At 38.4% G+C, this 13790-nt stretch overlaps 1 protein-coding gene across 4 annotated transcripts in view; it reads right to left on the reverse strand.

Moving 5' to 3' along the window:
• Positions 1-13790, reverse strand: part of LOC101897338 (protein shisa-5) — a 46255-nt gene that overhangs the window by 26877 nt on the left and 5588 nt on the right. The window contains exon 1 of one of the 4 annotated variants that reach the window (XM_059125831.1): positions 11402-11556. The exons of 2 other annotated variants lie outside the window; for them this stretch is intronic. In XM_059125831.1, coding sequence (XP_058981814.1) covers positions 11402-11543 — 142 coding nt within the window. In that variant the 5' untranslated portion in view covers positions 11544-11556. Of the gene's footprint in view, positions 1-4086; positions 4314-11401; positions 11557-13790 lie in introns of those variants that run through there. One more of the 4 variants, XM_059125827.1, reaches the window with a different exon arrangement.

The raw sequence follows: 13790 nt of genomic DNA on the forward strand, positions 1-13790 counted from the left end.
TTCTTTGTTAGGCTGTTACTAGAGCATAAAACGTCAACAATTTATTGACGAGCCTGACGTCTGTTGTTGTTGACTAGTAGCCGAAATAAGTTATTGGGCAAGGACGCATGGGATATTCCATGAGCAGCAAAGGGGCATTCAGAGAGGGGTGACAATTACTTTACAATTATTATTATTTTTTTTTGTTTTCTTTTTTAAGTTTTTTTTTAAAGGATAATTTATCTACGTTATCCCAATAGCGAGTATAAGTTATCTGGGTTGTTCAAACAGCATAGATAAGATATCTATCTTATCCAAGAGTATGGATAAATTATCTGCACTTTACAAATAATGTGGATAAATTATCTATGTTAGCCAAATAGCGTGGATAAGTTAACTACGGCATCTAAATAGCGTGTATTGTGCAAATACAGGGTGAGATGAAAAACTGCAACCAACTTCAGACTGCTGTCATTCCTAAGCCACTCGTCCGACAGCTGTCAAAATTATTCCAATGACAGCTCATTATATTGTTTACAAGCGTACAAAAACATTTTGGTGAGAACTTTCCAGATAAAATTTATTCGTGATGGAATTCAAGCGTGATATTGTGCTGAAAAACCACAAGTGGCTATTGCAGCTGTTTGAATGAGAAAAAAACCTTTTGTGTCTCGTACCATCGCTCATAGCATAGCCAGACGTCAAGGAAGTGGACGGAAGAAAACAGCAACATCAGCAGAAATGGTTCGAAAAGTAAAAAAGCGACTGGTTCGAAACCCGCTTCGCAGTGGCCGAAAAATGGCTCGTGAGCTGAACATATCGCAATATTCAATTCGGCAAATATTGAAAAATGAGCTCGGAATAAAGCCACTTGGATAACACATTCCAAAAAGTGCAAAAACTTTCACCGCAACAGAAAGAAACTAGACTCAAAAGAGCTAAAGAGTTGCTTCGCTTGGCCGAAAGTGGTGAACTGCCGAATTTGGTTTTCTCCGATGAGAAAACATTCGTTGTCAAGCAGTTTGTAAACAAACAAAATTATCATGTTTACTTGTCAAGGAGTCTGCTGAGGTCGGTTGGCCACCAGAACTCAAGCGCCGGCCATGGTGATGGTGTGGTCTGGGCCGCCATAACAGCCGATGGTCACTCTCCGCTTGTATTCATCGACCGTGGCATTAGAATAAATGCCGAATATTATGACGAAAATATTCTTGCCATAGAGATCAGCTGAAAATGTGCACCTTCGGTTGGCCACCAGAACTCAAGCGCCGGCCATGGTGATGGTGTGGTCTGGGCCGCCATAACAGCCGATGGTCACTCTCCGCTCGTATTAATCGACCGTGACATCAGAATAAATGCCGAATATTATCGCGAAAATATTCTGGAGGGTGTATTAAAGCCATGGACACGCAAACATTTTGGCCGCAGACCCTGGACATTCCAACAGGACGCAGCACCATGGTACTCAGCACGCGCTATCCAAGAAGGGTTATAAAATGGGGTTCCTCGCTTCATTTCCAGCGCACAATGGCCACACAAAAATCTCCGGATACCAGTCCGTTGGACTATTGTGTCTGGAGTATTTTGGAAAACAAGCAAGCGCTTCACCGGAAATGGGCCAAAATGCCGCAGAGCCACATTCGGCAGCGTGTGACGGTTTCATTGGCCGTTAGAAGGCCATAATTCGAGCCAAAGGTAACCAATTCAAACAAATCTAAACTTGTTCTAAAACTTGATGCTATTTCCGACATTTTTTGCCTTTATTTTGACGTTGTTGCAGTTTTTTATCTCACCCTGTTTAGTGCCAGTTTATTATAAAGTATTGTATGACATAGCGTTTTCAAGTTCAAATATTTTTGGGATCGCTAAGAAGTATGCTATAAAAATACTTTATATACAAAAGTCACTTTACATATGACTCAAACATAATGTGTAAACTGGCCTTTAGTGAATCCCATAAATAGTGAATCCAATAAATACAGAGGTATTACGCACGATTTAAATGCCTCTTATAGATTATCTAAATTCACGAGCCTTCAATGTGATATTTTCAATTTTGCTGGTAAACTAATTTAATAATTTTTATGTTTTTTTCTAGTCCCACTTGAGAAAAATTTAAGATAATCATTTCAAAAAAAAAAAAAAAAAAGAAAAAAAAAACAATCTCACTTTTGTTAAATTTATTTAATAACTAATAACCGGATGCATCCGATCTTGTGAGTTATGGTGAGTTTCCAGAGGTTCCACTATTTATTTGTAATTTTCCGTTAATTTTATTAAATCTAGGCCCAATGGAAAATTTATGATTCCAACTGAAGCCCCTAAAATATTGCCCTGTGTCTCTTGGCGTCCACGCATGATTAATCCGTACAGCCGGACTTTGATCTCACGCGAATGTCGCGTTTGGCGTAACGATAAGTAATGAAACTTTAAAATTTACAATCAAATAATGTCGGCTTATGTCTGGCTGACGATAGCGGGTGGAAAGAAGTCGCTAATATGCGTACGTACGTACACACCTTACCAATTGTTCCATATCGCTTTGCGGTGAAATATATTTTCGGCTTAGGTCAGTGCACAGGCAGACTGATTGTGACGCCATGTCTGGCTCGGAAATGAAATTATGGGTGGGTTTTGCAAAATATAAGATTTATCACTTAACAGGTGTATCGATTCGCAGGGCATGTGCAGACAAACAGTGACGTCCTGAATTTTGGTTATCAATTGAAATGATTTTTTAGTCAGGGCACAAGGTAAGAAAAAAAAAAAAAAAAACACGTGAACAGAAGGTTTAATGGAAAGACATTTAAAGAAGATTTTATATCATATACAGGGTGAAATAAAAAAAACTGCAACAAAGTCACACGGCATCATTTTTACCTTTTTTTTTAAATTTTATTGAATGAAACCAAAAAAAAAGGCCGAAAATAGCATCAAATTTTAGAATAAGTTTAGATTTGTTTGAATTAGTCACCTTTGGCACGAATTATGGCCTTCAAACGGCCAATGAAACCGTCAGACGCTGCCCTGAATAAATCTTTTGTGTCTCGTACCATCGCTCGTTACCGTGATACTGATAGCGTAGCCCGATATGAAGGAAGTGGACGCAAGAAAACAGCAACACCAGCAGAAATGGTTCGAAAAGTAAAGAAGCGACTTGATTGAAACCTGCGTTGCAGTGGCCGAAAAATGGCTTGTGAGCTAAACATATCACAATATTCCATTCGGCCAATATTGAAACACCGCAACAGAAAGAAAGTAGAATCAAAAGAGCTAAAGAGTTGCTTCGCTTGGGCGAAAGTGGTGAACTACCGAATTTGCCAGCAGTTTGTAAACAAACAAAATGATCGTTTTTACTTGCCAAAGAGGTCAGCTGAAAATGTGCACCTTCGGTTGGCCACCAGAACTCATGCACCGGTCATGACGATGGTGTGGGCCGCCATTATAGCCGATGGTCGCTCTCCGCTCGTATTAATTGACTGTGGAATCAAAATAAATGCCGAACATTATCGCGTAAATATTCTGGAGGGCGTATTAAAGTAACATTTAAGCCGCATTCCTTGGACATTCCAACAGGACACAGCACTATCGCATTCAGCAAGCGCCACCCAAGAATGGTGACAAAATGAGGTTCCTCGCTTCATTTCCAGCGCACAATGGCCAACGAAATCTCCAGATACCAATCTGCTGCACTATTTTTCCGGAGTATTTTGGAAAGGAAGGTTGGCACTAAAAAATACCAAAGTGTCGATCACCTCAAGTAAGCGCTTCGCCGGGAATGGGCCAAAATACCGCAGAGCAACATTCGTCTGACGGTTTCATTGGCCGTTTGAAGGCCATAATTCGTGCCAAAGGTGACCAATTCGAAAAATCTAAAATTATTCTAAAATTTTATGCTTTTTCCGACATACTTTGCTTTCATTCCATAAAAATTAAAAAAAGTGTAAAATAGATGGCGTTTGATTCTGTTGCAGTTTTTTATCTCACCCTGTATATTGAAATAATCGAAGATTGGCTGATGACTTGTTTTTTTTTTTTCAACTTCGTATGTCTCGAACCCTAGAGATCTGATCTAATATAAATATCTACAATCGTACATTTACATACTTCCACCTTCAGTGTTCTTGCCATTGTCCTTTGAGTTTTCCAAAGTTCTCTTCTGTTTCAATTTTTCCAAAATACAAGAAATTACAAAAACAAAACTAACAGCGATCAATGCGACACACAATGCAATAAATAAGGCCGATGGCATTTTGCTTTTGGTTTCTTTCAAGTCAATGCGTACCCGCGTTAAAGCACGACGAAGCATAGCAACTGACGTTATATGGGTCATAAAAATTCCGCTTCTGAATGGTGGAAGAAATAAGAAAATTGTTTTGTTTAAACTGTTGCCACTATCATCCATGGCCTTATCAAGGTGTTAAGCGGTGTGGTTTTTTGTTTTTGTGGAGTATTGATAAGTCAATAAAAAAAGATTCATAAAATGGATTATTAAAAAAAAAAGAAACGCAATAAAAATGAAGAAATTCGTTATCGATTTTCGATAACTCAGGTGAAATTCTCACCACACCAAGCCAAGTGGGAAAAGTTTCAAAAAATAACTAAAGGCCGCTAGGAATACGTTTGTATGAAGAGGGAAAAATAAATCTAATTTATGGTCACTCCATCCAAGAAAAATACACGACCCCGTATGTCATGTCAAAGAAGGCGAGATTATACATGATGTTAAGCTGGGAATACATAAAGCGCTTATTTGGCTGGCTTAAGTCATCGGCTGGCTTCTTCGGAAATGAACAAAGGAGGCTAGGGCCAAAATCGAACTAGGTCAACCTAAAACTCCTTTGTTCATCTACGAAGAAGCCAGCCGATGACTTTAGCCAGCCAAATATGCGCTTTATGTATTTCCAGCCTTAGAGTCATATGTCAAGTGACTAAAACTTTTGTGTTTCGTACCATCGCTCGTTACCGTACCGTGATACTGGTAGTGTAGCCCGACGTCAAGGAAGTGGACGGAAGAAAACAGCAACATCAGCAGAAATGGTTCGAAAAGTAAAGAAGCGACTTGATCGAAACAGCTGAACATTTCGCAATGTTCCATTCGGCAAATATTGAATGAAAAATGAGCTCGGAGTAAATTTATTGAGATTGCAATAAGTGCAAGAACTTACACCGCAACAGAAAGAAAATAGACTCAAAAAAGCTAAAGAGTTGCTTCGCTTTTCCGAAAGAGGTGAACTGCCGAATTTGGTTTTCTCCGATGAGAAAACATTTGTTGTCCAGCAGTTTGTAAACAAACAAAATGATCGGGTTTACTTGCCAAAGAGGTCAGCTGAAAATGTTCAGTTTTGGTTGGCCACCAGAACTCAAGCGCCGGTCATGGTTATGGCGTGGGCCGCCATAACAGGCGATGGTCACCCTCCGCTCGTATTAATGAGGATGTATTAAAGGGAGGAGGGTGTATTAAAGCCTTGGGCACGCAAACATTTTGGCCGCAGACCTTGGACATTCCAACAGGACTCACCAAGCTCCACCCAAGAATTGTTACAAAATGAGGTTCCTCGCTTCATTTTCAGCGCACAAAAATCTTCAGATACCAATACGTTGGACTATTGGGTCTGGAGTATTTTAGAAAACAAGGTTGGCACTAAATGATACCAAAGTGTGGATCACCTCAAGCCGCAGCTTCGTCGGGAATGGGCAAAAATATCGCTTTGGGCAGCTTGTGACGGTTTCATTGGCGGTTTGAAGGCCATAATTCCTGAAAAAGGTTAATTTAAACTTTTTCTAAAATTTGATGCTATTCCTGACAGTTTTTGCTTTTATTCAATAAAATTTAAAAATTGTGTCGTTTAACTTTGTTGCAGTTTTTTTTTTATGTCACCCAGTATATCTTGGAAATGAGAATCATCAACGCACAACAAATCTCTTTCATCTCCCGATGACTTCTATATGAGTATTCCCAGCGTTGCCCAAATCATTTGAACACAACTCATTGGTAACGAGAATTACAACCACCCAACTACTCACTTTCATCTCATCTCCTGGACTCAATTCTCTTGGAAATGAGAAACATCAACACACATCTACTCACATTCATTGCATCTCCCGAATCTTTAGTTCTTTTTTGTTTTGTTTTTGCTTTTGTTTTATTTTTAATTCGAAATAACATTAACTTCCACCGATTCGCGACTATCACGCATTTGGCGGGTTCGTCGTCTTAGAAACATTGCAACAAAAATAATAATTGCCGCTAAAATCACAATTACAACAAAAGCAATAATTATATTCCAATATAGCTCCATTTTCCAAGCACACAGAATTTTAATTAAATGAAAAAAAAAGAAAATGAAATAACTTTTTCGTGGAATAGCACTCGACTTGTAAAAATACACTGAAATGGGCAAAATTACCGGTAAGAATTCGTAACAATTTTAATAAGTTTATCCAGGTTTTGGAACCATATGTTCCCCATACATATGCACATATACGTACATACATATGTTCGTACAAGTGCATATGAATCACAAAAGTGTTTGGTTATATCTAAATCAATCAATTAATATATCTTTGTTATCTATTTTTGCTAAATTTAAGACTATTTTTGGTGATAAAAAGCGATAACGAAATGTGTGAAAAAATAAATGTAAACATAGATAAAAATTATGAAGAACAGCGACAAAGATATCGACATGAGTCGGAAAATACAGTGGAAACTTGACAGAATCTAATTTCAATCCTTCGAAAAGTATTTTTAAATGTATAGTCTCAGAAGGTGTCTATTTTTTTTGAAATATATTTCGACTTGCGTTATGGACTATGATTTTAGGAAAATGTTGAAATAGAACAGTATGGCTTGTTTGTTCGGGATACCGTAGTATTTTGTTGTTTCAAAATGGTCAGGCTTTATCCCTTTATTGTTGTTTTTATAAAAACAACGTTTGTTTATTAGTGGAGAACGATGGTAATGTTTACCAGGGGGTAAGGCAGGGAATACCTAGGTTTCGGAAAGAGCCACCAATCCTCATCAGTTCCCTTGTTTTTGTCTGGGATATTCTCCCCAGAAGTTATTTTAAAAATAACTTCTATGACAAAAAACATTTTTTACCCAAGTGAGCTTACGATCTCGTCACTTGGGTAAAAAAATGTTTTTTGTCATAGAAGTTATTTTTAAAATAACTTCTGGGGAGAATATCCCAGACAAAAACAAGGGAACTGATGAGGATTGGTGGCTCTTTCCGAAACCTAGGTATTCCCTGCCTTACCCCCTGGTAAACATTACCATCGTTCTCCACTAATAAACAAACGTTGTTTTTTTTTATAAAACAACAATAAAGGGATAAAGCCTGACCATTTTGCAGCAACAAAATGTTGAAATTTCTTGACAAACATTCCTAGAAATCCTCAGATAGCCAAAAAATAGAGAAACCAAAGAGAAATTACTTTTTCTTGTAGCAGTAGAACATGTTTTGATTCTGCTAATCTGGTTCGAGCTCCAGGTTTAAAAGTTCGTCTACCTTTATGGGCTGTAACCAGAGATCTTCTGGAGTGAGTTGGGTAGGTTTGGCTGTGCAGCTAAAGAGGTGCCATATATTGTGCGGACCTGTTTCACACGCCGGGCCGACGTCATGAACATTTTCGTCCGTACGAATTGAGACGACTGCACCCCCTTGAGCGTAATTGCGCCGAAACTACCCTGGTTTTTCTAGGCAGCTGATGTTCTTCAGTTGCAATAGGTGGGGACTGGACCCCGAAGACCGCATTCATCCTGTTATTGCTGATGGCATCTGCGACTGCATCAGTATGAATGTCACTCAGACCTGCCTGATAGACCTCTTGATCCAGAGGTTTTCTCTTATAGCGTTGGACCTTTCTCACTAGACCATGTATGTCCTTCCTAACACGTGTGGGTGGGAGAGTTGTATCCACCATATCATGATTGGATGCATGACTCCCACGACAACACCCAAAAAGGTACTGCAACGAAAGCATATGATTATGCTGACATAAGGGAAAGACTTTCGCCTCCTAATGTAGATGTCCACTGATAAGGATGATGAGGAGACACCTTGTCGCAGTTCTCAGGATAGCATTCTGGCAGGTCTGGATGTGCTTCCACTGCGTAGCACTAGTATTCGCAGACCACTCTGGAACCGCATAGCTAACAACAGACCGAGCTATTGTGTTATAAGAGGTCAACAAGGTTTCCTTGTCCGTACCCCAAGCTCCTTGAGGACCTTTTTCCTGCTTTTAATCTTGTCGCAAATGCTTGTGGCTTGCGCTTGAACATGCTGTCGAATGAGACTCCTAGAATTTTGGGGTAGTTCGTTGTCCATATTTAATGTTCCTCGACCTACACATTCAGCTGTGTTGATTTCGTGGCGGATATTTTCATATTCCTCATGTCGAAGTACGCGGCAAGCTCCGCTTAACCTTTCACATATGTTATCATTATATTAATCACCTATGACTTTTTGTTGTTGTCATCAGGTGTCATCATATAGTAGTGCATATTTCTTGCAGCGCCCTAAAGTATGCTCTACATTTGAAAACTATATAGAGGGAATGCCTTCTATGAGTATTTCTATTGGATTTTCATTGCCATGTTTTATTATGGGTCTTTTCGTAAAAGAAGACATACTAAGAGCCTTATATCAGTCTTCTTCAGGCAGAGAAAAAGTTACTATGGTTTTTCTACTAACAGAAAATCTTTAGAAGATTTTCTTTAAACTCCCAAATTTTAAACCAACATACATAGTAAGATAAGAAACAGACATGGAACATAGCCACATCCTCTCCTGGAAAACACATTTGGACTATATCATTTGAGCTATATTTGATTACAATAGCGGACGATAACCTCATAAACTTCCGAAAAAGTTCTACAAAAAACAGATTTACTGGGCAAAAGATATTCGTGTACTCTTTATGCAAAACGAAGTTATCGAACAAAAGTATCACCTCTTAAAAACATTAGATTACAAATATTGGTGTGATGCCATAAGTAGAGCCCATCAAACGACCCGAATTTGCTCGAAGCTGGACCCATCAATAGTTCAAACTTACATAAACTCGCTGCAAAATGAAAATTTGACTATAACCACCTTAAAATTTTTACAAATATACACCGTTTTCAAAACCAAACATTCAAGGACTGTTTCAACGAAGCCCCTAAGGATATCCGAAAAAGATCATCAGTTAATTCAGGTTGTTTTGTTACTAAATGTAGTTAAAAAAGGGGGTAACACCGACTAGGACGACTTCTGAGGAGGCCGCATCATGATCAATGATTTTTTGTTTAGAAATATGAATGACATTGATCAGGAGGAGATGTGGTTTCAACATGATTACTCTACGTGCCATACGGCAAACGCAACCATCGACTTATTGAAATCCAAATTTAGCGATAAGTTGATTTGGAGAAGTGGACCTGTGGGGCTACGTGAAGTCACTGGTTTATGCTGATAAACCAACAACAATTGACGCCTTGGAGGCCAGCATTGTTCGTGTTATTCGTGACATACGGTCAGCAGTGCTCGAAAAAATGGCCAAAAATTGGACGTCCAGAATGCACTTCGTCACTTCGCGGTGCCCATATGCCCGAAATCATTTTCAAATGTTAATATCACGTATTGATCTTTCGAATAAAAAAAATTGATTAAAATTCAATTTGTTGTGTTATTTTTTACAATTTTAAGTTCTATCGGACTTAAAAAAAACAACCGCTACTATATCATTAGACATTTCCCTGGAATTCTAAAAAGAAATTTCAAACTCCGAAATATGCAACATGGCATTCCCAATGGTGTTGAAATCCTACATTCCCGACATATATACTGTAACGTTTTGAGGACTTATTCGTGGCAACCTCAGTGAGGATATATTTTGACTACTTATTAAGATTTCTTTGACCCGTGGGCGACTCAAATGTGCACAGTCACCAAATATTTGGAATAAAATGTTCAACCTCTGAAAAATTCAATAGGACGTTCCTCAAAGTGTGTTGTAATGTTTCTGAAATTCTACACCATCCAGACGAAATAGAGATCGTTACGTATGCCGATTGTTGTGTGCGGTTAAAAGCATACAGCTCGTCGCAGCATTCTTCCCAGAAGAAAGGATCCATACGATCTGAGTAGAATTCATACTAATGCAGTCAGCGATGTAATGAATCAATAAAGTATACATATTGTCCTTGAATTACAACTCCATTTTATGAAGTTAATTTGGTACAACAATAGGGTGTAGACTGACCAGAAGAAATGGTCCGACCTCTGCCGTATTTATAACAGATCTTGTATTAAAAGAAATATTGAGATGTGCCCAGTCTCAATGGTACCGGTTGTTAATTTCACGTTTTATGGACTTCACGGATATTTGAAATTTTCATTCTTTGTAGGGGAAGTACTAGAAGAAGAGGACCGATATATTCCATCTTAGCACCAAACCATGGTGTTATAAGAGTTATAATTATTCAAAATTTCGAGCCTTTGTGGGGGACGTACTTGATAGAATGGAACGATATTGTCCATTTTTACACCTGACCTAGCACTGACGCAAATATTAGGTTGGAGCAAGATCGGATTATCGTTACTCTTGCAGAGCACAAAATATATATATATATATTTTTGAAGATTTCAATATTTTGTGGGGGAGGTACCAGAAGGAGTGGACCGATGTGGCCCAACTCCGAACTGGATCTAAGTTTGAACTAATATAATGATGTACCAAGTTTGGAACAAATCGGATACTCCCTTCGAGAGTTATCGTGCGCACCAGCCAGACAGACAGACGAACGGACATCACAAGATCGACTCCAAATGTCTTGAAACGGAATTGGTCCAAAGAGTGTCTAGAAACGTTATTTCGACTAGGCACGTTTTCACCGTATCAAATGATATATACCCTACCTCTCCAGCCATATGGCTGAGGTTATAAAAAGTTTATATTAACGGCTACAGCAACAAAAACACAGGATACCTCGATGGTAGAGGTATTATTTCAATTTTGTGAAGATCGTCTCAGCATGGGTTCAGAATTATAAAATACAAATACAATGCGAAGAGGCTAGTGAAACACCTTATTATTGCAAACATAAATTCGGATATATAAGTTTAGGTGATAAATTATTTGTTTTTGATTGTACAAAAATAAAAATAGGTTTTACTTATTCTAAAAATACTACACATACTAACAATCTTTTATCGGTATAGGCGTGAGCGTGCGTGTGTGTGGGCGTGTGCATGTGACGTGCAAAAACAACTATCATATAACACTATTATAATTTCGATCCTTGTGCTTGTGGAATTTGAATATCGAAAATACAGCAACACCTAAACGATTCATCATCATTATTTGGGCAAGGACAATTGCACTAAAAATACCACGATTGGGAATTTTCCCAAGTGGAAGGAAATGCACTTACCCGCCGTCGACATGGTGACACAGTTGGGACGTGTAGCCAGACGACGTCGCCGCCTACAAATGACGATGCACATCCACAGCAGTAGTATAACGAATAGTATAATAAATATTGGAAACCAAATATTAAAATATATGTAGATCATGATGTTGCAAGATGAAAAACGGGGAATAGCTTTGGATGGAGAAACACAATTCGGCGAAATGACTTAGTCGAAATATTACGTCGTACTATCGATGTGATATCGTTTTTGGGTGGTCAATTTGAAATGGTTAAATGCAAAATGAAAAAGACAAAATATGTTTCCAATTAACGTACAATCAAAGAGCTCCGCTGAATTGAATTGAGAAATGTTGAGATTGCGTGGAGTTTGAAAATAACCTATGTCTTGAAATAAAAAAAAAAACAGGTGAAATATTATCAGTCGGATTTGCCGATAGCTGCATACCCCCAGACATGAGTTATGATTATTCAAACTGTCGATTACAGGGTGAGATGAAAAAACTGCAGCCAACTTCAGACTGCTGTCATTTCTAAGCCACTCGTCCGACAGCTGTTAAAATTAATCCAGGATTAGCTCATTATATTGTTTACAAGCCTACAAAAGCATTTTGGTGAGAATTATCCAGAAAAAAAGTTATTAGTGATGGAGTTCAAGCGTGATAGTGGGATTTCTTTATATTTGGCTGGAAAACTACAAGTGGCTATCGTTAGAGCACTCCAGCATTTAAATGTGAATAAATTCTTTGTGTCTCGTACCATCGCTCGTTTCCGTACCGTTATACTGGTAGCGTAGTCCGACGTTAAGGCAGTGGACGGAATAAAATAGGAACATCAGCAGAAATGCTTCGAAAAGTAAAGAAGCGCCTTGATCTAAACCCGCGTCGCAGTGGTTGAAAGTGGTGAACTGCCGAATTTGGTTTTCTCCGATGAGAAAACATTCGTTGTCCAGCAGTTTAAACAAAATGATCGTGTTTACTTGTCAAAGAGGTCAGCTTAAAATTTACACCTTCGGTTGGCCACCAAAACTCAAGCGCCGGCCATGGTGATGGTGTAGGCCGCCATAACAGCCGATGGTCGCTCTCCGTTCGTATTAATCGACCGAATAAATGCCGAATATTATCGCGAAAACATTTTAGAGGGTGTGCTAAGGCCACCCAAGAAGGTTTACAAAATTAGGTACCTCGCTTCATATTCAGCGCACAATGGTCCCCAAAATCTCCGGATATCAATACGTTGGATTGTTTTGTCTGGAGTATTTTGGAAAGCAAGGTTGGCACTAAAAAATACCAAAGTGTTGATCACCTCTTAAATTTTTCGAGGGAATAACCAGGAAGAATGGACCGATATATATCATTATTACATTAGATGTTGTTTTTGATAGAAATATTGAGGTACACAATGTTTGGAGGATAACGCTTAGTTTTTCGCATATATATAAGTGATAATTTTTAAAAATTTCGGCATCCACCTCCGCAGTAGATTCTTTGTTGGTAGAATTATTACGTTGTCCCAAAGTTTAAATAGACTCGGATATTTAGTTGGTGTTTTATTAGCTCCATGAATGTTCAAAATGTTGACAACTTTGTGGGCGAGGTATCAGAAGGAGCGATCCTTTCTACGCGTTCTTCTCTCAGTTGGAAGAAATATTGGGATGTGTGAAATTCAATGGGACTCTTATCTCACATTTTTCTAAGAGAAATGATGATTCAAAATTTTAACCCTTTGTAGGGGAGATACCAAAAGGAGTGGTGCGATCTTCACACTAGATTTTGTGTTGGTAAAAATATTGGGATGTGCCAAGTTTGAAAAGAACCGGTTGTTCATCTCGCCTTTTATGAGCGTCATGGTTATTCAAAAATTTGACCCGTACTAGCAGGAGGGACCGGTTATATCTGTTGGTCACACCAGATCTTGTGTTAGTAGAAATGTTGAGATTTGTAAAATTTAAAGACAATCGAACTCTTATTTCACATTTTATAATAGCTTTAATTATTAAAAAATGGTAGCCCTTTGTGGGGGAGGTACTTGATGGAGTGGACCGATACTGTCCATTTTCGCCACTGTCCTAGCACTGGTATAAATATCAGGTTTAACAACGTTTATCTAAAAATAAGATGATCCTTTCTTGTTCCATACGTTAAACATTTTTCTGTGAAAATTTTGAGCTTTTGTGCGAACGGTACCTTAAAGAGTGGACCAATATTGCCCAATCTCCGAACTCGATCTAAGTTTAATAATAATATTGTACTAATCGGATTTTCCCTTCGAGAGTCTTACAAATGTTCTAAAACGGAATTGGTCCGAAAAGTCTAAAACCCTTATTTCGATATGGCAGATAGTGGCCACCAATCAAATGATAGGCATATGACTTGAGGGTATAAAAAGGAAA

Source organism: Musca domestica, unplaced genomic scaffold, assembly GCF_030504385.1.
Source record: "Musca domestica strain aabys unplaced genomic scaffold, Musca_domestica.polishedcontigs.V.1.1 35, whole genome shotgun sequence".
Lineage (NCBI taxonomy): Eukaryota > Metazoa > Arthropoda > Insecta > Diptera > Muscidae > Musca > Musca domestica.